The sequence below is a fragment of the Paramisgurnus dabryanus genome, chromosome 18, assembly GCF_030506205.2.
Source record: "Paramisgurnus dabryanus chromosome 18, PD_genome_1.1, whole genome shotgun sequence".
NCBI classification, from domain to species: Eukaryota; Metazoa; Chordata; class Actinopteri; order Cypriniformes; family Cobitidae; genus Paramisgurnus; species Paramisgurnus dabryanus.
Genome location: NC_133354.1, coordinates 356,047 through 382,858, shown reverse-complemented (window position 1 = coordinate 382,858; position 26,812 = coordinate 356,047). Strand labels below are relative to the sequence as shown.

Sequence of the window (26,812 nt, the reverse complement as noted above, 5' to 3'; positions counted from 1 at the left end):
TTCTCAGTCGCTTTGGTACATTTCTCGAATTATCCTCGACATTTGCAAAAAAGTAAGTGCAGTTCTCAAAACAATTCGTACAAATAGCAAAAAATCATGGATTACCTGCAAAAGCCGGTCTCTTGCTCAAAATCCTTAGTTCATTTCTCAAAAGTCTCAATAAACATGTCAGCGCCATCAAAATGACAAGTCCTTGTGTCATTGTGAACAGTTAAAACAAATTGCTCAGTCATGTGGTCAATATCAATTTACTCGGATGTTCTGATGTAAACTATGGGTAAAGTTTTGATGACATGTAAATTGTATGTTACACCTTGGGAGTTCGATTGCAAGAGACTGGACAAGATTCACATTTACGCGTTTACTGTTTGTACTGTAATTTGTTGAAAAACCATGTCATTGCCCTACAGAAAGAAAAAGATAGCACTGCATAGCACAAAGAAAAAAAACAAAAGTAGACATTTGAACATAGGACAATTTCTTTAAGCTGGGTACACACCAAAAGATAATCAGGCTGATTTTGGGCCAAATGTTTAATATTTACGATCAGAAATCCTGATGTGTGGGGGGAACCCCGAGGACAAACGCGTGCACCCTCTTGAGATTATCACGTGAAACGAAACAATATCCAATAAAAAAAGCGAGATGACGGAACTATCCCAAACTATCACGTACTTTGGCAGGTCATCTCCAATCTGACCCTTCTCTTTCGTTAGAGAAAGTCATGATTCACTTGAGTAATTGACCAATTCAGGGAAGATTTAGAAATATTCTTGACATATTATGACAACTCGTTCAACTATTTTGCATATAAAGACTTATGCTATGAACTAATGCCTAAATGTTGTGGGGCATGAGTCTATTCAACAGATACCCATTATAACACATTTTGATCAACATGACATAAGCAATTGATAATGTAGGAAACAGCAGAAAATTGTACATAATCATTTGCATGGATGTACTAAAGCATTTATAACTTTTTCAAAGAAATGAGGAACTGCTTTTTCATGTGCACAAGTGTGACAATTTCAGAATTTCAATTCTGATCTGAGAAGTGTACCAAAGCGAAAAACTGTAAATACAGTCATGTATGATTTGAGTATAAACTCACAATGCAAAAAAAAAAAAAACAGGAGCCCTAAGAGATTGTATTTAATAACATGAATTCCGAACAGGATTTTCAGAGATACAGTAACCAGGATTTTGTTAACGTGTAAGCAATATTCACATAGACACTAATACACAGACATTCACACACGTGGTGTCTGAGCTAGATGTATGTGTGTCATCTGGTCTTCCAGGCAGGAATGTCACATTAATGTGAAAGAGGATTTATGAATGACAGTCACCTACAGTCATATTTCAGTATCCCGCTCTGAACTGTAGCGGATGTCATGCCGTTAAACAAATGACTTCCACACAAACCTGATGAAGTGACGTAAAACTCAATAACCTTAAAGAGAAAAGTTCTTCAGGACAAACTTTGATTGTTGATTGATGGTGGTTGCTAGGGTCTTTTGGGTTGTTGCTAAGTGATTGGAAGCACGTGCTGTGTCACACTGTGCGTGGTATGTAGTTGTTAAGATGTTGTTAATGATGTTAGACCAGTGGTTCTTAACGTTATTCCTGGAGGCCCACTGCTCTGCACATTTTGTATGTCTCCCTTATTTAACACACCTGATTCAAATCATCAGCTCATTAGAAGAGATCTCCATGAACTGAACTACGTCTGTCAAATAAAAGAGACATACAAAACATGCAGGGCAGTGGGCCTCCAGGAATAACGTTAAGAACCACTGTGTTAGACAGTTGCAAGATGACGGACTGTTATTGGGATGGATGGATGGATGGATGAATGGATGGACAGACAGACAGTGGGATGGATGGAGGGATAGACATATACCGATAAGATCAGACTGCAGAAAGACAGGTGAGTGGATGGATGGATGGATGGATGGATGGATAGATGGATGGACAGACATATAGATGTAAAGACAGATGAATAGGCAGGCAGAGAGACAGATGGATGGAGGGATGGACAGGCAGATGGATGGATAGATGGATGGATGAACAGAAAGAGGGATGGATGGAGGGATAGACAGATATAAACAGACAGACCGATCAGATCAGACAGCAGAAAGACAAATAGAGATGGATAGATGGACAGACGTAAAGATGGAAAGAAAGATAAATAGGATGGCAGACAGACAGATGGACGGAGGAATGGACAGGCGAGTGCATGGATGATAGATGGATGGATGGACAGAAAGAGGGACGGATGGAGGGATAGACAGATATAGACAGACAGACCGATCAGATCAGACAGCAGAAAGACAGATAAACAAATAGACAGATGGATAGATGGACAGACGTAAAGATGGAAAGACAGATAAATAGGCAGGCAGACAGACAGATGGATGGAGGGATGGACAGGCATGTGCATGGATGGATAGATGGATGGATGGACAGAAAGAGGGATGGATGGAAGGATAGACAGATATAGACAGACAGACCGATCAGATCAGACAGCAGAAAGACAGATAAACAAATAAACAGACGGATAGATTTACAGACATAAAAATGGAAAGACAGATGAAAAGGCAGGCAGACAGACAGATGGACAGAGGGATGGACAGGCGGATAGATGGATGGATGGACAGAAAGAGGGATGGATGGAGGGATAGACAGATATAGACAGACAGACCGATCAGATCAGACAGCAGAAAGACAGATAAACAAATAAACAGATGGATAGACGTAAAGATGGAAAGACAGATAAGAGGCAGGCAGACAGACAGATGGACGGAGGAATGGACAGGCGAGTGCATGGATGGATAGATGGATGGATGGACAGAAAGAGGGATGGATGGAGGGATAGACAGATATAGACAGACAGACCGATCAGATCAAACAGCAGAAAGACAGATAAACAAATAGACAGATGGATAGATTTACAGATGTAAAGATGGAAAGACAGATAAATAGGCAGGCAGACAGACAGATGGACGGAGGGATGGACAGGCGAGTGGATGGATGGATGGACAGAAAGAGGGATGGATGGAGGGATAAACAGATATAGACAGACAGACCGATCAGATCAGACAGCAGAAAAACAGATAAACAAATAGACAAATGGATAGATGGACAGACGTAAAGATGGAAAGACAGATGAATAGGCAAGCAGACAGACAGATGGACGGAGGGATGGACAGGCGAGTGGATGGATGGATGGACAGAAAGAGGGATGGATGGAGGGATAAACATATATAGACAGACAGACCGATCAGATCAGACAGCAGAAAGACAGATAAACAAATAGACAGATGGATAGATGGACAGACGTAAAGATGAAAAGACAGATGAATAGGCAGGCAGAGAGATGGACGGAGGGATGGACAGGCGGGTGGATGGATGGATGGACAGAAAGAGGGATGGATGGAGGGATAAACAGATATAGACAGACAGACAGACCGATCAGATCAGACAGCAGAAAAACAGATAAACAAATAGACAGATGGATAGATGGACAGACGTAAAGATGGAAAGACAGATAAATAGGCAGACAGACAGATGGACGGAGGGATGGACAGGCGAGTGGATGGATGTATGGACAGAAAGAGGGATGGATGGAGGGATAAACAGATATAGACAGACAGACCGATCAGATCAGACACCAGAAAAACAGATAAACAAATAGACAGATGGATAGATGGACAGACGTAAAGATGGAAAGACAGATAAATAGGCAGGCAGACAGACAGATGGATGGACAGGCGAGTGAATGGATGGATGGACAGAAAGAGGGATGGATGGAGGGATAAACAGATATAGACAGACAGACAGACCGATCAGATCAGACAGCAGAAAAACAGATAAACAAATAGACAGATGGATAGATGGACAGACGTAGAGATGGAAAGACAGATAAATAGGCAGGCAGACAGACAGATGGACGGAGGAATGGACAGGCGAGTGCATGGATGGATAGATGGATGGATGGACAGAAAGAGGGATGGATGGAGGGATAAACAGATATAGACAGACAGACAGACCGATCAGATCAGACAGCAGAAAAACAGATAAACAAATAGACAGATGGATAGATGGACAGACGTAAAGATGGAAAGACAGATAAATAGGCAGGCAGAGAGATGGACGGAGGGATGGACAGGCGAGTGGATGGATGGATGGACAGAAAGAGGGATGGATGGAGGGATAAACAGATATAGACAGACAGACCGATCAGATCAGACAGCAGAAAGACAGATAAACAAATAGACAGATGGATAGATGGACAGACGTAAAGATGAAAAGACAGATGAATAGGCAGGCAGACAGATGGACGGAGGGATGGACAGGCGGGTGGATGGATGAATGGACAGACAGATGGATGGATGGAGGGATAGACAGATATTAAAATTATTATTATTAAAATCAATCAGACAGATAAACAAATAGACAGACAGACAGATGGATATATGGACACATTAAAATCATACAGACAGACAGATTAAAATAAAAAAGACACAAACAAATAAGCAGACAGACAGATGGATAGATGGACAGACAGACAGATAAGTAGATTTAAACAGACACATAGGCTGACAGAAAGATGGATAAATGGACAAATGGATGGCCACACAGACTGATAGATGGATGGACGGATGGATGGATGGATGGATGGATGGATGGACGGACGGACGGATGGACAGAAAGATAAATAAATAGACAGACAGACAAATACACAGAAAAACAAACATATTAAACTCAAACAGACATAAACAAATAGACAGATGGATAGATGGACAGACATATGAATAGATGGAAAGGCAGACAGACAGGTATAGATTACATTTAAACAGACACATATGCTGACAGAAAGATGGATAAATGGGCAGATGGATTACCACACAGACAGATAGAGGAATGAATGAATGAATAAATGAATGAATGGATGGATGGATCGACAGACAAAAATATAAATAGACAGACAGACAAACAAATACACAGACAAACAAACATATTAAACTCAAACAAACATAAATAAATAGACAGATGGATAGATGGACAGACAGATCAAAATAAAAAAGACACAAACAAATGAGCAGACAGACAGATGGAAGGATGGATGGATGGATTGACAGATGAATGAAAAGAAATAAAGATAAATAGGCAGACAGACAGATAGACAGACAGACATAGAAATTAAACTCAAACTCAAACAGACATAAACAAATAGATAGATCGACAGACAGACAGACAGCCAGACAGACGAGATAAGACAGATTAAAATCAGACAGGCAGACATATTAAATTCAAACAGACAGATATCAAATAGACAGACAGATGTATAGATGGACGGACAGACAGATTAAGGATATACAGATTAAAATCAAACAGACAAATTAGAATAAAAAGACACATAAACATAAAGCAGACAGACAGACAGATAGATGGACAGACAGACAAAATGAAAGAAAGACAAACACAAACAAGCAAGCACACACACGTCCACACAGTCTCTGGTTCTCACACTTGACCTTGTCAATCAAAGTGTCTTGACCTAGCCTGATCAAAGTCTAGAATAACTGTCTCACTGATTTAGGTAAAGATCAGGTGACCTGTCTCTCTCCAACACAACATTCTCACACCAGACAGCTGCGAGACCGATGTGAGTCGTGAACTCCCGAGCCCTATGAAAAATTCAGACTGATGTGAGAAGTCACTTCTTCCAGTGCAACTGGGCCTGTGAGAGGACACGTAAGTAAAATACAGAGGACATGCTATTCCACCATAAGAAACTGATACCGCTCACATTTTCCTAACACCTACGTTCATCCAGAGCTATTTTGAGCACATCATCTTGTGCATCTCCACCCTGGCCTGATCTGGTTTTCGCTGGTCTGGTTCTGGTCTAACTGGTGTACCAGGAAACTTACCATTTCTTTGTTTTACTGTATAAATAAAATTACATAAATTAGCCAAGCAATGCATGCTATATTTACAATCTATATGTCAAGATAAATACAACATCCCACATGTCGTGCAAACATATGCTACTTTGAAGCATGGCTAATGCGGTGACGTCCAGGGTCAAAAAGCTCTCCGGCGGTTAAACACTCAACATATGAAAGTTCCAGTAACAGCAGCGTAAGAAACCACCTTGACTAAAGGGGATAATGGGATGTCTCAAGTGTATTCGCTTCCTTTATCCACCAGATGAGCTGTCATATGTCCATTCCCATGTGAAGAGAACTGTCCTCAGAAACCCTGTGCACTGAGAACATTAGGTGCAAAAGGTTGTTTTTCATCTGCTTTGTTTGGTCAGGATGCGACTAAGGTGTTTCATTTTCTCTCCGGGAGCTGTTAAATTTCCCGAGGACAGAAACATGGGAGAGACGACTTTTAAATTGTGTTGCATAAGGTAGAAATGTCGACCCGTAGGGACCGAAGCTCGTCACGGGGTAGCAACCACACTTAACCCCCTTTATACAAGCGACAGGGTGCTGAAAGGAGCTATAGACCATCTTGTTAACCGTCTGACATTACATAATCTCCTGTTGCCTTATAATTATTATCCCTTGTATGATAAAAAAACATATTCTGTGTTGTTCACCTTTCCAAGTAAACATGGCTTGTAAACAATGTTAACTCATTGACATTGACAAATTATTAAATGCTCTCTTATTTGTGTCTGCTGCTAAATAAATGCATGTAAATATACTCTAAGAAGTTGCTTACCTTATATTGTGTGATTGTGTGATGTGATATAAATTGTAACAAAGCTCCTGTCTAGTCCAACTTGTGTGTCGTATACATGAAAACTGAATTTGCATTACATTTGAGACCATGTCACAATGTAATAGAATTTTGCATAGAGCCTAATAGGTGAGGCAGCGCAAATTGAACCTGACAGAAAACCTGCAGCCTGTGAATACGCGATGTAACACATTTCACATGCCAAGATGTCTTTGATATATAATCATTAAAGGCACAGCATCATGAAATTAACCATTTAGGTTTTTGTTTTAATATCATCAAAATTATGGCTGATTGTAATGCAAGACGTTTTAAATTAAATAATAATTTACCATTTTTGTCCAGTGAACTCATTGTCATGTTCAAGAAACCAATTTGAAATGATTCGAGCTTTGTGACATGGTGCATTATCCTGCTGGAAGTAGCCATCAGAGGATGGGTACATGGTGGTCATAAAGGGATGGACATGGTCAGAAACAATGTTCAGGTAGGCCGTGGCATTTAAACGATGCCCAATTGGCACTAAGGGGCCTAAAGTGTCCCAAGAAAACATCCCCCACACCATTCCACCACCAGCCTGCACAGTGGTAACAAGGCATGATGGATCCATGTTCTCATTCTGTCATTCATGCCAAATTTTGACTCTACAATATGAATGTCTCAACAGAAATCGAGACTCATCAGACCAGGCAACATTTTTCCAGTCTTTAACTGTCCAATTTTGGTGAGCGTGTGCAAATTGTAGCCTCTTTTTCCTGTTTGTAGTGGAGATGAGTGGTACCCGGTGGGGTCATCTGCTGTTGTAGCCCATCCGCCTCAAGGTTGGGTGTGTTGTGGCTTCACAAATGCTTTGCTGCATACCTCGGTTGTAACGAGTGGTTATTTTAGTCATAGTTGCTCTTCTATCAGCTTGAGTTAGTTGGCCCATTCTCATCTGACCTCTAGCATCAACAAGGCATTTTCACCCACAGGACTGCCACATACTGGATGTTTTTCCCTTTTCACACCATTCTTTGTAAACCCTAGAAATGGTTGTGCGTGAAAATCCCAGTAACTGAGCAGATTGTGAAATACTCAGACCGGCCCGTCTAGCGCCAACAACCATGCCACGCTCAAAATTGCTTAAATCAGCTTTCTTTCCCATTCTGACATTCAGTTTGGAGTTCAGGAGATTGTCTTGACCAGGACCACACCCCTAAATGCATTGAAGCAACTGCCATGTGATTGGTTGATTAGATAATTGTATAATGAGAAATTGAATTACATTAGCATAAATACAGTACAAAAGGGGTTGATGTGCAAGTTCTGGGGTGGCTTTTACATACAAGTATATAGAATTACTGTATAAAAATATACGGCACGGTAGACCTGCACGATAGTGGAGGGGAAACTTACATTGCAATGTTAGGTTTTCCTGCAATGTATTTTGCGATATGGGAAATACTGGATGACTTATAAAAGCTCAGTTTAAAAGAAATTAACTTCTGCATTTTTTTCTACTGTATAGCTCACTGATTTCTCACATCTGTGATTTTCTTTCATTTCCTGTGTAAAACCTTTCTTATATAGTGTACAACTGACAAAGGGATCCAAAATAGTGTTTCTTTTGAAAAACAAGCTCTGTATGTTCTGCGATGTGACACTTGCAGATGCACACATTGCGATGTTGCTGCTGAAACAATATATTGTGCAGCCCTATTCGGAAAGCCCTGATAAAATTAGATCAAAGGCCACTTTGGTGTAATTATAAAGACAGAGACTTCTAGATATGCAGTCAGGTGTATTTATTGGGGTTGATATAAGGTCACTGCAGTCTATTATAATGTAAATCGTTCATTCAAATGTATTCACGGCTGCTATTTGGTTATTTGATGTGTTGCATGTTAATCTTTCGTCTTTACATTCTTTGAATGCACTGTGATTTGTATTAAGCATTTTAATCAACATTGAGTTTGTTATGGGTAAGCTAGGCTGGTTTGTGTATACCTTTGGTTCATTACCACTTTGGTTCATCTTTGGCTGGCAGCTGTTTCATTTAATGACTCAAGAAAATGTCCTTGCTTCACTGAATTAATGTCCCATTTTCTTTTTTTTTCTTTTTTTAACTAAAAAGCATTTTATCATATAAACTATAAAGCTCCTATGACTGTAGTCCAACACCCCAAATAATTTAGATGAAAAGTCTTCAACTGACTAAAATCTAAGTAGAGATTGTTTTTAGTTCCTCATCATACTGGAAATTTAAATTCAAGCTGAGCACAGTGGATTGTGGGATTATTTACAGTGTGCTCTGGTTTATATGGCACCTTATGGCAACTGCAGTTGGTCATGCAAGTATTCAATTTGCATACTGCATAAAATATGCATACTGCATAATGAAAATTGTACTGTATGCTGTGTCAACTGTAGTATGTGAGTATGCTATTCTAACGATGGACAGTGACTGTCTTGTTCTGCAAGACTGACCAATGGGAGAGCTTTATCATTGTCACACTGAAAAAAATGATTCATTGAATTTAATCAATTTTTTAAGGTAAGTGGTTGCAATCAATTTGTTTAAGATACATTTAAACAAAAAAAAAAAAGATTAGTAAAGTAAAATAAAATATAAAACTAAAATGTAGCTTAAATAAATTGATTGCAACCACAAATTTTTTTTTTATTAAATTAATCATTTTTTTCAGTGTACTGCCATCTGTATTGGTGTTTACAGTACAAATCCACAGACAGTAAAAACATGAATTTAGCATTAGTTGCTATTATTATTGGTTGTCACTGTCAGAGAAAAATAGTCAAAAAATTTCCCTAACTGTCACTAAGGTGATAACCTGTCAAAAAGTACACCTGTGCATCTAAAGAGTTAGTACCTCAAATGTATACATTGGTACCAAGTACATACATATCTGTACTTAAATTGTACATTTTATGACCTTATTTAATGGTACTGCAAGCCATGATCTCACAAGAATTTGTACATATTTTACGAGTTGGCTAATATGTATTAAAGAGCACCTATTTCATTGCTAAAAACAACGTTATTTTGTGTATTTGGTATAAAACAGTGTGTTCGCTTGATTTATGGTTTAAAAAACACATTATTTTCCACATACTGTAAATTTTTGTAGCTCCAGATTTCCCTGTTTTCATGATACGCACATATTTTGTACAAAACTATCCCTGATTGGCCAGCTAATATGTACGTTGTGATTGGTCTGAATACCTCTGACGTCAGCCGGAAATGCTCCTTATCATGTTTGAAAGATTCGGTTGCTAACAGGAGTTAACTTACAGGCTGTGAGGCCAAGCGGGAGGAATTATGATAATGTCAGTCTTATATACATCACCAATCCCAGGAAGTAAACTGTTGCCTACAATCCGTGTGTTTCTTTTAGTCCAAGAAAAGAGATTTACGCTGGAGACGGTAACTCACGTCATCGTTTCTTTCGGGTTTGTACCTTTTGCATATCCTTAAAGGATAATTCCGGTATTTAACACTTTGAGTCTCATTTCTGGTTTGTTTTGGATAAACTACAGTGATGGACACTGACATTTTGACAATGGGTCGTGTCTTGACTTTTTGACTCGTTTAGAAGCGTCTCTTGACTGCTTCAGAATGGAAGTCAATGACCACGCACAAACATGTCATTAAAACAACACTTAACGTTCATTTTCAAAACTGTGCTACTCACCGAGTGGTTTGTGGTGTTCGTTGATGATTAAAAACAAGTTGTGTAGCAAAATACAGTTTCTGTCGTGTTTTGGCATTTTGTAAAATTCCATTGACTTCTCTTGGAAGACTCATTGCTCACTGATATATCACTCCGCCGCCGGGAAACAGAAAAGAGGTCTGTTTACATGTGGTTGTTGTTTTTTCGCTCGGTTTCTCTCAGAATAACTTTTTCCCATATTTGATGGCTCAGTGACCAGTTTTAGGTTTGAAGTTGAGCTCGATTGTGAAGCTAGACACCGAGCGTACTTGTATGGCAAAGTGGTTGTCGCCATCAAGTGGTCGGGAGTGTGCTAACGCTTCAGACTCAAATATAGAGCGGATGTATATACGCGGTTGTGAGGTATCTGAAAAAATTGTTCCACTATAGCAAATAACATGGATTGAAATCATACATTGCACCAATATATTTGTTTTTAATCATCAACGAACACCACAAACCACTTGGTGAGTAGTACAGTTTTGCAAATGAACGTTTAAAATAATGTGTCTGATGTGATTATGTTTTATTAAAGCACCTTAAATGTAAAGGTGGTCACATTGGATGCGGTTGGTGGGTTTGCCGGGCCTCAGGGGACTGGGTGTTAATCTGATTTAAAACCACTGTGGGATGAACCCATATACTTACTGACGGGTCTGTATGACAGTGATGGATGCTGATGTTATGACAGCTTCGGTTTGCTGCAGCTGTGATGTGTACTTCTACAGTTTAGCAGAAGAGTAGAGTTGGCATTTGTACAGAGAAACGCTGTAAACAGATTATCATGGCTATAGGACGGCTCTGCCCTGGTAATCCCAGAATTCCTTGCAGCTTCCTCTTGCAGCAGTGCCCTCCAAAAGTCATCAAACTCTCAAACTAATCATTAAAGGGATAGTTCACCCAAAAATGAAAATTTCTGTCATTATTTTTTTTCATCCTCATGTTGATCTAAACCTGTATAAATGTATGTTTTCTAATGAACACAAAAGAAGATATTTTGATAAATGATGGTAAGCACACAGCTGATTTTAACCATTGACTTCCATAGTAGGAAAAACAAATACGATGGAATTCAATGGGTACCATCATTATTTATTTACATTAATACCAGCCCAGTCTCATGAAATTGCGTACCTATATCATGTAAATTTTTTATTATTTTTCATGATACTGTCACAAATTTCCGCCTTTTTTTTAGTGATCGTATCACGAATTTCTGTTTACATATCATTGTCACGTATTGGTTACTCAACTGTTTTGTCCTATTTTTTTACCATTGTCGCTTCGGTTTAGGGTTAGATTTACATGAAATGACATCCTTACTCAAACCCAACTCTAACCCTAACGCCAGGCGAAAATGGTTTAAAATCAGAAAATATTGTAAAAAATCAGAAAAATAGTATAAACCAATACAAATGACATCCTAACGGAAACACCAAATCTAACCCTAAACTGAAGCGACAATGGTTTGAAAATAGGAAAAAGCAGTTGAGTTACCAATACGTGACCATAACACATAAACAGAAATTCGTGATACGATCACGAAAAAACACGGAAATCCGTGATAGTATCAAGAAAAAGAATAAAAAATTTACGTGATATAGGTACGTAATTTTATGAGCCTGGGTAGCAGCTACATATATTTGTCTGATGACATTTTTTAATTCTTTACTCTTTTTCTTTTAAATCACCTTATAATACTTGACAAAAGTGCCTTTTTTCGAATCTACGAAAACAAAGCGGCAAAGCAAGAACAAATCAAATGCAGGAGTCGTAAAATGTAACAGAAGGGCAAATTGAGAAAGAGACCAAGTGGCCAAGTGTGTGTCCAGAACACAGCATGATGCCCCTGCAGTCGATGTGCCAGGCGTTGTGTAATCACCTTATGCCCAGAAAGAAGCTTCCCTGAACACCACAAAGCAATACAGTGTGTGACTGGACATGAGACTGCACAGGGACAGAGAAACAAGAAAATAGACACTTGAAAATTTAACGGTAAAGTATTACACATACTGTGCGCATGCTCTATAACATGATCAGACCGAATGGAGATATTTATCCTTGTATGTATTGCTGGGTAAGCAGTTAGCACACAGCACACTTTGTATGGTAGTAGAGATTATGTGGGCAACTGGTGGTTAAATCCGGCACATTAATGCATTTGCATTACATCTATGCATTTGGCAGACGCTTTACAAAATGCATCAAGCTATACAGGCCACACTGTATAAAATGCATTCCCCCAATTTCAAATTCAAAAAGGCATTTGTGTTCAGAACAAGGCGACACACGTGAGGCTTTTTTGCGGTTGCATTAAAGATTTTAATGTTTTTCAAAGCACACATTGTGTTTTGCACAGCTAGAATAAACTAGCTCCTTTCTTCAGTGCTGTCTGTGAGAGAGATGTTTGCACCTGGAGACATAATGGCCCTGCTCACTCTGTTTATCTGTCTTCGATTTTTCTCCCCTCTGCTGAGCCATCAAAAACAGCAGAAACTTAAATGGCACAGCATGCACCTCCCTAGTCATGACGCACCCCGGTATTTATAACCCTGGTCATCCATTTTGTTTATGATGATGAAGATGTGAAGCTCTATGTTGGGGATAAAGAGACACCGTGTGTCCATCAGTGGAACTGCAGCTTCATCCAGTTTTACGTTCAGGCATGGATCTTTTTGTCAGTATTAACAACAATATTCGATTAAATTACAAAAATGTAATAACAAAATTTGATTTAAATGTATCCTAGAGGATAAAGTGCACATGTAGAACAAGATAAGCATTTTAATCCATAATGACTGGCTGCATGTAGTGTCACGAAGATCTTATGGTAGAGTTCATCTCAGTTTATGGATTTACTGTCCATTGAAGATCATGTGAGGTAGAAAATCCCAGAGATTATAAATATCAAGATTCTTAAAGAAGGCAGGTTTAGGCCTATATTGTGGGGACCAGCTACAAGGAAAATATTTGGATGTGGGGGATATTTGGGGGATATACACATTCTGTTAACATACGAAATACATACAGTAACACATCAGTAAATAGATTTTAACATGGGAACCTTCATCTTATCAAGATTTTATTATTTAATAATTTTTTATTATTAGCCTTTTAATGCATTTGTTGCTTAATTTCACAAAAAAATATTTTGAATTCAAACAATATTTTGAGGACCCTTAGTAACACCACCAGGGACCCCTAAGGGGCCTCGGACCCCCTGTTGAAGACCCATGTTATACAGTATACTTTTTTTTAATAGTTCAGTTGTGCTCTCACCACAGTTAAAGCAGAGAAAGGTACATTAACAATTATTGGTTGCAGGCCGAATAAGAGCCTGCCAAAGAATAGAGAGTGTAAGTCACCTGATGATGAAATCATATAAGTAGACACTGAGAGGTCAAATGTTTTTGGACATCTCGGCTTTGTTGTTTAAATAATAAGGCTTGATATTTCTGGCATCTGGAACCCTTGTTCGAGAGATTTTTGTTGCATGAAGAAATTGATTTTCCATAACCAGCATCAGCCAAAAACGAGCCTGAAGGAGAAAGGGAGAGAGAGAGAGAGAGAGAGAGAGCAGTGACCCAGAATGACCTTGATTATAGACCTATGATTTGGGTAACCTACAGGTCAACATGGCAAATACTTTCTGTTCTCATGCACCAACATGCACACATGTAAATGTCATTAGGCTTTTACGAGGGATTTTAAGGAAGCCTGGTGTAACGATGATAAAATACATGATGTGCACTTTGTGTGAAGAAATATGATACATTTCCAAATCCCCTTTGTAGTACGTTGGAAGTTATTTTGGAAAATTCAAATCTATGGTTGAGGAATTTGTGAATGTCAGTGGATTTCATAACAAATGTAACCATGTCTGTGAAATCCAGTCTGAAGTCTTGACCCCAGATCCGTTCCAGACCTGGCAACATTGGCCCGGATCCAATGTACTTCTGGGGTTGTCTGCTGACCTTACTGGTCAATACTGAAAATATGAAGGGTATATTCTCACAGAATGCTCTTTACATTATGATTTTATGTAGAAAACTTTAAGTCACAAAAAATGACTTAATAGCAGGGTTTTTCACAGACAGTGTCACATGTTATTATTATAAAAATAAAATGAAGAGTTGATGAAAGTTGTACATAGTGAAAAAATGTCAATGAAAAATAAAGTTAGTTCTGAGAAAACATCTACAATCAATTGTTGGCAGATGCCAGTTATTTAAACATTCACAGATTTTGTGGTCCACTGTAATAAATGTGCCTAGAAGTTGAACATTCACAGCCAAGTCCCAAACCCCCCCAAAAAAGTTTTGCACAAAGCAAAGAAGCTTTACATTCATACAAAACAGCAGACATTCATCTATCTAAACAATTGAACCGCAAACATTTGCATGTTAAATTATCATTCAAATATTTCGACTGTTTTTCCTACGTTATTTCATGGCTCGGGTCGACCTCTATTTCTTATGCCTTAATTAAAAACAAAACTCGCAAGAATGACTGCAAAGGGCATTCGTTCCCATTAGCACACATTTGCATCATTTCGAATTGGCCTGACTAATAACATTGTGTCAACACAATTCTTCATTTTTATGGAAATGAGATTAGCCCTTATGAAGCAGAAAAATTGGCTAAATTGTTATCTTATCGGATAAAATGCCGAGTTAAGCAAAATAAACATTACAAATATAGCGCATCATTGTTTGATTAGAAGTAATATCCTAAAAAGAGCAGGTGTTCCTGGTCTGAAAACAATTTGGTCTGTATTTATTTATTCTCTTCTGTGTTTGGATGTTTGAACGGCAACACGTGAATAGTGTAGCCACCTGAGACATTCAAACTATCGTATATCAACAGCAGGACAGATTTTAAAAACAAACACATGGTCAGTGCAATTAAAATGTGATACACATGCTCACATTTTGCTACATCAAAGAAAATATGCATTGGCTAACAGTCTTATGCATCATCTAACAGTCTTATGTGTTTTTCTGCAATTGTGCTCAGATTTGCCAAGATACCAAATTTTGCAATCAAATTGTTTCTCTTCAAAACTTTCACTTTATGCTTTCCACATTTCATATTTAAGCTCTATTGTTACATATGTCATTTCTGACATTTCTGTCATTTTTATAAAATTTGACACTGTTTTATGGACTGCAGTGAAAAATGTTGAAATTATAAGACAATGGTAGTTTATCACTTTTAAAACTAGCACACGTACAAAAAATCAGATAAGGAGAAAGATGGATGAGCCAAGATTCACCAGCAGCATCATACAAACAGCTCCATGGCAACACGTCTTTTTGGAAGTAGATCATTTCCTTCATTTCCAAACGCTTGAGGCTAAACAATTCACATGTTTTGCAAGGTTTAGTCATAGTAGATGATAGTTAAACACGAGATATGTGAGATTATTCATCAGAAAGTTATGGATTTAGTGCTCTATGGGCATTTGTAGATGAAGTGAGATATTTATTTTCCCTGGGCTCCTCTGAATACAAATAGGATACGGTTGCTACGTTGTGAGTCACTAGGGGGCGACACTTTGTCTAACAAAAGGTGCCCGAAATCAATTGAAATTGTTATGAATGACAACAGTACCTGTGTAATACAACAGACAAAGAGAAAATCCATAAACAAATATTTTATGTGACAGCAGCATTCTGGCCCAAGATTAAGACTGCAAACAGAGAGATGGTGTATACATGTAGTAGTAATACTTTTTAATGTATACAGTACCAGTACTGCAGTATAGCACTGCATTATTAGTTGCATTATATTACTGAATTGATCAACTGTGGTAAACATTATAATATTAACTATGGGAAGATCGTTTACTATAGTAAAATACTAAAGTACACTTTACTTCTACTTTAGTATACTTTATATCTGGTTTTACTACAGTAACCATTTTTTTTGGATTTTATCTGTAGTGAAACCATTGTTGTTAATTTTCGCTAGGGTACCCTGTCTAAATGATATCGATGTTGAAAAGATAAAAAACCCCGCACGTATTATTTGTCAGCCAACTTTAGCATTTCAAACCCTTGCATACATTTTTACAGGTGCAACTTTAGGACAACCTGTCGTTATTATTAAAAAGCTATAACTTTGTGAGGTTTTTTGTTGTGATGGAAGCTGATAAAGCGTGGTGGTGGGAGGGGCCGGAGGGATACTCGTGAGCTGCGCTCGTGGCTTCGCGGGAGGTAACCGATCAATACTCTTCCAAAACTAACGAAAGAAGTGCAACTCTGGCTTTAAACGGACAAATATCTGTTTGCGATGAGCTACAGTGGCACAGGAAGCCCTCTCGGTCTCGTTTTGGTGGCAGTATTGCTCACATTGGGAACGCCGACGACTTTCCGTGAGGAGAGAGAGGATGCAGACAGGTAAAGTGCGCGCGGAGTGCGCGGGGTTTCCAGAGACGCGCGCGGTCAGCTCGCTCTTAACGTAAACTCATGGGAATTAAAGTGTGTCTCCTGTACGTAAAGCAGGTGTGTTTATATGACAAAAAGACACGGCTTGACGACGTATTTGTGTTATTGCAGAGAAGAGTGTTCGGAGAACAACATAGCAACGACGAAATATCCGTGCGTAAAGACCACAGGAGAGCTGACCACATGCTACAGGTACGAGACTCTGTCTGTAGTCTAAATTCAGCATGTCTATTGAATTATGTTATTTATTTGTGTGTATTTTTTTTATATGTTTATATTTTGTATTTGTTTGAGAGCTGCAGCCTATTCGGTAATAAGTAAGGTTCCTTAAACGTTTGGACTGCATGCTTCCGTAAAGAACCTTTAGACCATTAAAAGACCACTAAATGATTTAAATGGCAACCCTTTCTAGCACTTTCTTTTTTTAAAGGCGTACAATTTGGTTTCCATGATTATTGTCTGTATTTTCACTGAATATACAGTAGGCTTTCGATTTACTTCAAATTCATAATTATATTCATGCAATATATAGGTATGATGACAATATTTTCAAACACCTCTAAGCTCAAAATTTATCACCGACTAAAGAGAGCAGACAATTCCCTTTCCAAAGATACCTGGATTGTAAAAATCCGTTAAGGATTGAGAAAGTTATGATATTTTTATTAGAAATCAGAGGAAAAAGTTATATATGGATTTCAATTGAAGGTGTGTGACTGAAAATGCTGCTTATTAACATGTTTTTGCTTGTAACTCTCTTATTTTATCAGATATTTGCATGAAATTTGAACAGAATGTAGAATTTTGTTAGTTCTTTCAAATAAAATCATGAACATTTACTGTTTTAGTTGGAATGGGCATCAGACTTTAGTTGGAATGGGCATTAGACCCATGGTAACCATGGTTTTTAGAAGATGCCTGCAGTTCTTATGTTATGACAGGATGTTCGCTAATCTACCACCACAAACGTGACTACCAAATTTCCGCAATTTATTAAAATACCTTCTCCGCCATAGGTTTCGATGAAAATTCGTCAGTACCAAGATTAAAGATATCTATTTTGGCCCACCTACCTTTCATCAGTGCCCAGAGTTTAGTGGAAGCACACAGACGGGTGAAATAGTAAAACATACTACAACCATGCGGCGAGTAGTGGATATTACATGACACACATTGTAACAGTACCACCCAGGCTGAAACAGATTTTATGACTCAGAATTTCGGCATTACTTCAATATATGCAAAATAGTACCTGCTGTACTTTAACATGCTGGTTTTCATTGTATAAACATGTCTTGCCTGAAGGATTTTTTATAATATTATTGGCAGGGAAACTTCTTAGAAATTATTTATCTTATTAGTTTTATAATAAGATTTGATTTGTGTCAGTTTTATTCCTAATGGCGTGCATTGGATTTCCTTTTTTTTCCTGGTTTACCAAAGTTCCAGTTGTTAATGCATTATGGTACATCACTAACAATCCACAGACTTAAGCTATGTTTTATGATGAAGCAACACTAGGGTTTATTTTTAGAAATTTTATTTTCTGAACCATAAGTGTTGTTCTATTCATAATCATTGTTTTATTCTATTTGTATGAAATAAAATACACAAGGTTTTATAGGCCATCACCAGATTACCAGTTACAAACATTTTCTCAGGGAAGGGGAAATTAATATTACTCTTTCTTTGTAGTGTTGTTGGCTGTGTGTTTGTGTCCTGTGAGACACATAAAATAATCCTGTTTTTATTCGAATTAGTCAAAGAAAGCTATTTCTCTTTGAAGGTTAGGGATTATGGTTGTGAAACTTTAAGCCGGCTCCAGGTCCAAACCAGACCCAGACTTATTAGACTTAAGCAGTAACTTAAGCCAGTTTTGATAGCAGGTCTTATTGTTCTGTTCACTGCGTTACCTGCATGGCTGAGTTATTTTTAAGGACTATTGTGTTGCAGCTAAGCCCATTAAATAAAGTCACTTATCTGAAATACAAATCAGGAGCGGATGTTGTTGAAGAAAGGTTTATTGTTTCTTTCTTTCCCCCTTCTTTTTATTACCTCTTTCAATTGCCTCAGTTTGTTTGTTTGTTTGTCTGTGTCTGTCTGTCTGTCTATCTCTCTCTGTGGGTATGTGTTTCAGTCCACCTTCATGCTGGATGTTGCAAGTTAATGCACAAACTACCACAAGTCTTTTATTTTCAGCAGGCGTTGACGCAATGCTTTGAAACCCTTGCCAAAGTTGCCGTTAAGCTTTTCCTTGTAAATGCTTTTCCGTGTGTGGCGCGCCGGTTCTAGTGACCCACAGTCTCACTCACGTCTCTCAAGCATGCATGGAGAGCATTTGCACACCGTGTCTGAAATAAGAGGACCTGTCATTACCATCTGGTCTTTAGCAGATCACTGAAATGACTCATGGCTGTTTTAATATGAGCTCATTGTAAATCATCAGGTGCATTTAATATAACACGCCACCACATCTACCTCTCTTATGTTGTGGCTTGGCAACTCTTAAAGTCATTACACGGTCTGTAAATATTTGTGTTATTGTTCAATTCATGTATTAATGCTTCTGATCTTCATACTGTATGAGCACATTATGTTATTGAGCGTCCTTTCTTATGTTTTAAACCTGCGAGCCAAGGTTTGTCCTTTAACTCATTCCCCGCCAGCCATTTTTTGAAAAGTTGCCTGCAAACATTTTTTGTGATTTTCACAAAAGTTTCACAAAATGCCTTCCTTATTTTTTTTCTAAAAATAAACATACAAATATATCAAATGAAAGAACAGACCCTCTGCTTTCAACAGAAAACAAACATCATTCAATCTATATATTTTTTTTCTGCTTATAAACTTAAATATGGGTATTTTTCTTTATAAAAATATTTTATTTAATATTTTAGCAAAAAGCTGAAATAATTGCATTTTTGTGAAGGAATTTTGTTAGAGATCAGATTCAGAACGATTATCAAAACATACACAGAGTTTAAAATTATTAAATAACGCTTTGGGTTTAGATTTTTCATAAATTGGGTAAGTAATCGCGGTATTGCAGATTAACATAAGAATTCATCAGGAACACGTTTTTCACGCAAATGTTTTCTTTTAATTGACAAGATAACTTGTCAATGGTGGGGAAAGAGTTAATATATTCAAATGTCAAACCAAGGAGAAATGCACTGTATTTTGACATTATTCTGTGGTTGTGATCTAAAATTTAATAGTGTTAATTAGTTACAACTTCAACATTTCTCCACACCAGACTAGAAGCATCGCGTCTAGGATAACTTGGAGATATTGTACACCAGAAGTGCACATTAAATAGCGCGAACTCAGATAGCGTCTACTTCAAAATGCAAAATATACATTAGCAGCCTACGTTAATCGCTAACGATTTGGGACAAATATGATGTTATTTAATGTTAAACTATGTGAGTGGCGCTCTGTGGCGCGACAGGGATTTAAGCAGTGTGCAGAGTCACAGCGGACAGACACCGCCAGGTGCCGCAGGTGTGCGTACATTCATAGAAAATAATGTGTTCTGTTTTTAGATCCATAGCGTGACGCTGCGCTTCTCGTACAGTGTTGGACCCCCTTTACACTGCTAAGAAGAGTAAGTTGGTCACAGGTGGTGTCCACCTAAGTTGACGTCATTTTCAGGTTTTCATTTTCAGTGATGCACGCCGTGTCTTCACATGGTAATATCCGATCTGTCCGCTTACATTGTGGATGCATGTATCTGATTCATATCGGATTTATTTCCACATATGAATGAGGCCTGAATCCGATCAGAGAATATCGGAATCTATGTGCTTTTTTCCAGCTTACACGTTGTGGGTCATATCTAGTCCAGCTCGGTTGGGGTTCCAAGTGACCCGAGCTGATACCAAAACATGACGCAAAAACACATATAATGTAAAAGATTAACTTTACCTTCATGCTAGCTTGCGCTGTCTCAAGTAAACCTGCTAGCATCTGTGGTCTGCTGTAAGTTCCCAAACTCCATTTTAGCTATGAAAAACATCCACAGGTTGTGAATCAGGAACACCATAACAGTTTTTTTTTCCAGACTTGCAGTTTGTGGCGGCATATTCGCGACACGCACGTCCGCATATATGCTTAAATGTAACTTAAATGAGTCTCAGCAGAGCGTGTCGACTGACGCCACGGGTGTTTGTACAGAAACTGTCATGTTAGACAGAGGTAGTGAAAAACGCGGTGTACTATTTGTGGTGGTCAATTTTAATTTTGTGGCGGACTGAAAATTCAATGAATGTATGTACAACGACGCTCTCACTTGTATGATGTCACAGCAGTAGGCAGCGCAAATATAACGACACGCCTATAATCTCTCCCATTCAGAAGTGTTACTAAACTGGATGGAAAAGCTAACCAAGCCAAAGTGAGGTGAACGGACCCGGCCTGACCCTAACCAAATCGTAGGGTACTATGCAATGGAAAAGCGGCATAAGTCACCAACGCCATTTTTTGGATGATTTAGCATGTTGAATCAGCAGTGGTGCTCGTCTGGGAGTTGTATCATTCTGACAGGCTGTTCCGCTTAGCCAACCAGTAAGAAAAAACTGAAATGACAAAGCAAACAAACGACAAAGGCAATAAAATTTGATCCATTTCTCATTCCAATACATGAACATAAAAATATTTGGCTAATAAGACGTTACAGATATATCACAAATCTGTCTGTGGTGAGTGAGATTTGTGTGAAACTAGTAGCAAGCTCTGCTTATTTTTTATCCTAGCAGTCTCTAGCTCTTCCGGTTTCCCATCTTTAAATAATGAATACCAACTACTTTCATCTCACGCAGAACAGACGTGCTACTTCACCGCCTTCTGTTTGGTGTCTTGGCTACTTTGGACTTAGGCGCAGCCAACACCCGGGCAATGTGAGCCAATAAGTTAAGTAGTTGATGAGTAGCCTGTCGATTAAAATTTTTAATTTGCACATCTGTAATGGATTAGAGCTTTTGAGCTCTCCCATACTTGGTATATTTTGTCCTATTTCAGAAACTACCTACACATGTGTGGTAGTCTAAATCTATTTTTGGTACTTCCAATATTAATGTGGTCGTCTGCCAATCGGAGAGTGCTAAAACGTGTCCTAAAGATTAATTGTGCAGTCAGCGTAAAGTTTTATTGGAGGAATGAGTTTTACAAAGGAAAGCTAAGTTCCCTAAAAGGTCACTGTGCGGGTTGTTGATATTATGCAGTTGAATTTATAGGCCTGTCGTTCAAATTGATCCTCAGCATACAAAATGCATTAGCATTATAATTTTTGGATTAAAAGATGCATAGTTCTGGAACAGGGATCAAGGGCAGCATTATGAAGCCAGATGAAAATAGATTACAACTAGCCTTTCCAGAACATATGGGAGGTGTTTCTGGTTAACTGAACCATTTTCAGCATTGCCGCCCGTAGACACGTAACTGAAATGCAGCTTGGTTGTTCTTCCAAATATTTTGGTGGTTTCAGGCCTGTTTCTGTGTTCCTATGTTGAAGAAATCCAGGCCAAAAGCAAAGACATCCAAAGACAAAGCCAGTAAATTCATGGATATCTTTCACTTTACTGTATTTTCTCTCAAACTTCCCTAGGACTGAAAAAAGCAGCCATGAACTTAGAAGAAGTTCATTCAACCACAAACACTTGTTCATCGCCAACAGAAAGCTTTTTAATTATCGCCTCGATCTCCAAACAAATTAGGAGTGCAGGCGCATGTCTATCTCTGTCCTCTTAATCTTTAATGTCCGTTGATGTCTCGGGACAGTGTTTCCAAAAGCGTCCATGGAACAAAACAAGATAATTTATTCATATGATGTTTTTACAGCCCAGACATGTCTAAAAGCTCTCTTGAGCAAATGCAGATGTGTCTGTCATTATGCAGAGTAAACTGAAACCTGTTGCATGGCTTGGGAGGAGTAGTGCTTAACTACATCTTCAAGGTTGATAGCTAGGAAAATGTTTTAAAATTACAGCAAACCGCTGAAGCTTATAAATTACATTACTGTAAGGCTATTTGAATTCTTTGCAGTATTTTGATATCTGCTTATTGTGCCTTAATTGGACATCATCTCTTGCATGAAGCGTGATGTCCTGGCACACGCTTTCTTTGGATGTCACCATGAGGCAGATGTTTGCTTTATATCAGGGGATAGTAATGTCTTCCTTTCCCATACAGAAGCCAATCGCAACAACGTCGCACACCTGCCGTAAACAGCAGTGTAGGCTGAAGGATCATGATTTTGGGTCATGAACGACTCCGCTTCACTTCTGTAACTCCACCCGTTTTGCTGCTTTCCGCACGTCTTCTATTGACAATGAACTAAACACTCGCGGCTGCCGCTTACCGTGTGAAATGGCCATAAGACTGTGGTGCTGTTTTTTCATACATATTGTGCATGTGATGATATGTGACCCTGCCTGTCCCCAATTACCCCATGATTTGCTCACCCTCACGCAATCCAAGATACAAATGTTCATCATTTTTCAGACAAACACATTTGGAGTTATTTTAGTAAATGTGCTTGCTTTTCCAAGCTTTAAACTGGGGATCAGGGAACAACTTCTGACTTAAAACCCCCAAAAATGCATTCATCCTTCACAGAGATAATACACACGGGTCTAAAGGGTTAATAAAGGTCTTCTGCGGGTAACCAATGTGATTTTGTATGAAAAATATCCAGATTTCAAACTTTATAAACTGTAAAAACTTGCTTTCGCCAGGGCCGGATTATCCATAGGCGGGATTGGGCGAGTGCCCTACTCGATTATGTGCGGGCACCTGTAACAAAAATACAGAATGCACAATCAGGTTTTTTACGCCACATTTGCATGACGCATCAATCGATTTATGTCACCATGTGCTCAGTTGAATCAACCTATGAATCTACCTACCCACACAGCCCGGGTAAGGTCAACACATCTCACTCAGAACCGTGATAAGACGTGCCCGTGCATGTTTAATTAGACATTACTCCCGGTGACGGCTTCATCTTGGACTCACACAATTCAGAGTTTTAGTATAGTGAGCGTTAGATTTCAATAGGTACATTGCGCAGTGACTCTCATGAATCTCGTGAGTCTAAGATTGCATCGTTACCGGAAGTAGGGATGTGCATTTATGTCATTTTTTTCATCATTTCGATTAATCCATTGGTCTGAAAAACGAGTCATGGTGAAAATAATATTTTTTTATAAAAAACTCAAATAAAACTTCATTTTGAAGAAACCATTACAGTAGGGCTGCAACTATCGATTATTTAAATAATCGATTAATCTGTCGATTATTTGTTCGATTAATCGATGAATCGGATAAAAAACCAAGAAAAGCTTTCATTTTCAACCCCTTATTCAAAACAGAACTAAAATCTTTAGAAATTGCACAAACATGTTGCTCCTTGAACACACCTGCGCTGTTACAATAATAACAGAGTCTCCTTGCTCGGCATGAGCTGGAGCGCCCAGTACAGAACAGCAGGAGAGTGACGGCGCGATGATTTAACATACAGGTCCATGACGGGGAAAAGCATTCATACAACTCTCTCTCAACGTTTTATTTCTTTGTTTAATATCATTGGACTTTGTCATTGGAGTTTTTTATTCGTTCTAGAAACTTTTTTTACTCGCTGTCGTCGCTCCATAAAGCATAAGCGTGTCATCTTTGTTTGTTTACCTCTTTGCCGGCTATAACTTCCAGGTGAAGCGCTTACGTTTTGTAGGAGTAAAACACTGACATGTGGTTTTCCTCTACCTTTGCTGGGTTTTTTTCTTGTCTCCGCCGCCCTGTCATTTCTCCGCCCTGTCTATGGGGTGCTGAACTCTGCAAGCAACAGTGCGCGAGAGAGACCGACGCCCCGACGCCCCTTCCATACTATATAGTAAGCGAAAAGCACTACTTCTCGTACTCTTTGCCTACTATATAGTATGGAATTAGGCGGTTTGGGACGCAGTGAGAGTGTATTCACTCCGCTCCGCGCTTAACTGAAGTTTTTCCTTTTTTATTTTTATTTTAAACGTCTCTGCGTCACGCGACACAACGAATCGATTATGAAATTCGTTGCCAACACTTTTAGTAATCAATTTTTATCGATTTAATCGATTTCTATCGATTTAATCGATTTGTTGTTGCAGCCCTGTATTAGAGCGCTGATCCCTGTTTTCTTTCATTATAAGCTTGGAAAAGCAATAAAATTTAAAATGTTCAAATGTGCTCATCTGAAAGATGATGGAAAGATGAACTGTTCATTATTTCTTGTTAGTTAATGCATTTACTAATGTTGACTTATGCAACCTTATTGTAAAGTGTTACCGTTTTTTAACTGTCAGCACACTTGTTTTTATGCATGTAATAATATCTGAAATATTTTAAAGGTGACATAGAATGATTGAACGGGGTATTTATCCTTGTTCTGTGATGTGACATGTAGACAAAATGTTTTTGTTTGGGTCTGTAATGCCTTAGAAGCTTCCTAAAAACCTCTCTCAGATAGCTCTATTAGGGTGGGGGATTTTAAACAAGTGGTTTTGCACCTATTTGGCTCCCCTACTGGCTTAACTTGCAATCTCATTACTGATTGGCTGACTTTGCTGCCACTCAAAATATTTAGCAAATTATTTAAAAGTGTAGGGGCAGTGAGATGCCTGTGATGTCATAAGCATCAGTTTTTCAGATTGGGCCGTTTTCTGGCTGACATTTCTAAAAGAGGAATTTCTATGAGACTGTGATGTTTAGCATGTTTAGCACTTTTTGTATGTTCGTGAATGCGGTAGACTACCATTATTCAACAAAGACGAGGTAAAAATGTTTTTTCATTCTCTGTCCCCTTTAAGGTTATAATAATCCACAGATGTAAATGTGCCGTGATCAGACAGAGTGGTCAATTCCAGCAAACATCACACTTTTGTTCGGCATGCTTCTCTTTAGTATTCTTGCCATGTTTTCAGAATACCAATTGATATGGGCTCATACATAGTTTTTCATATTGTTATTGTGACATGGTTGTTGAAATTGATAACTTTTAATCAATTTAGACATCGCCAGTGTTTATCTAAATTATCTAAATTGCGAACAGGTTGAACTTTGGCAGCTATTAACACTTGTTCACTTATGTAACGACAGAACATCTCATTCGAAGCGTGACATTCCCGACCCAAATACGTAAGACTTTGCTAGTTAGTCGGCAAAACATTTAAGTATGATTTATTTCCAACAAACTTTTTTTGAAGGTTTGACTTTGCTTTAATATTTAAAACGCACAAGCTGGAAGCAATGGATGCAGTTCACTCTCCAAGCATCTGCCCTTTGGGTTTCCAGTATATTTAGTTTCATGACTTGGTCAGAAATATTGCACAATTTTACAGTGATTAATGCCATTCTTGGTTAAGTTGACCAGATGGTTCATATCAGTGAAAGTCTTCATCTATCGTTCAAGCACTCATCAAGCAAATTCTTTGAGGCTCTTAGTAAAAATGCTGTCATCCAAACCATTGACCATCAACTCGTGAAATTGAGAGGAATCGGATATTAGCATCGTTGACCCGTGAAAGAAAAGGGTGATTTGTTTAACAGGATATCCTTTGTATTGTTCTCTGCCTCTTTACGACTGATCTGTTGAAATTGATGGCAGCGGATCAAACCGTGCTCTTTGCGCCAGCCTTTATTTGTGGTTTTGTTTTGCAAATTCCAAACACATTCCTGTTTGTTTGCTCATGCAGGACTCTGTTTATAGTCTCTTAAGAGAGCGCAGCGGGTTGCTGCTTGGGCCCAAATGCGTTGTTTTGGCCACAGTGACTTGGTGAAGGACGTAGCCATCTGAAAAAGCATCTTGTCTTTCAAGCAGAAATGCATTATCGGTGTTTATTTGCCTAAAAAGAGTCAACACCA

At 38.5% G+C, this 26,812-nt stretch overlaps 1 protein-coding gene across 1 annotated transcript in view; it reads left to right on the top strand.

Annotated features, from left to right (window-relative positions):
• The first annotated feature begins 16,652 nt into the window (after nt 1–16,652).
• The window catches only part of ccbe1 (collagen and calcium binding EGF domains 1), a 74,480-nt gene continuing 64,320 nt past the window's right edge, over nt 16,653–26,812 (top strand). Inside the window, exons 1-2 of the mRNA XM_065243977.1 lie at nt 16,653–16,870; nt 17,030–17,110. Of these exons, the coding sequence (XP_065100049.1) occupies nt 16,764–16,870; nt 17,030–17,110 (188 nt within the window). The 5' untranslated portion in view covers nt 16,653–16,763. The remainder of the gene's footprint in view (nt 16,871–17,029; nt 17,111–26,812) is intronic.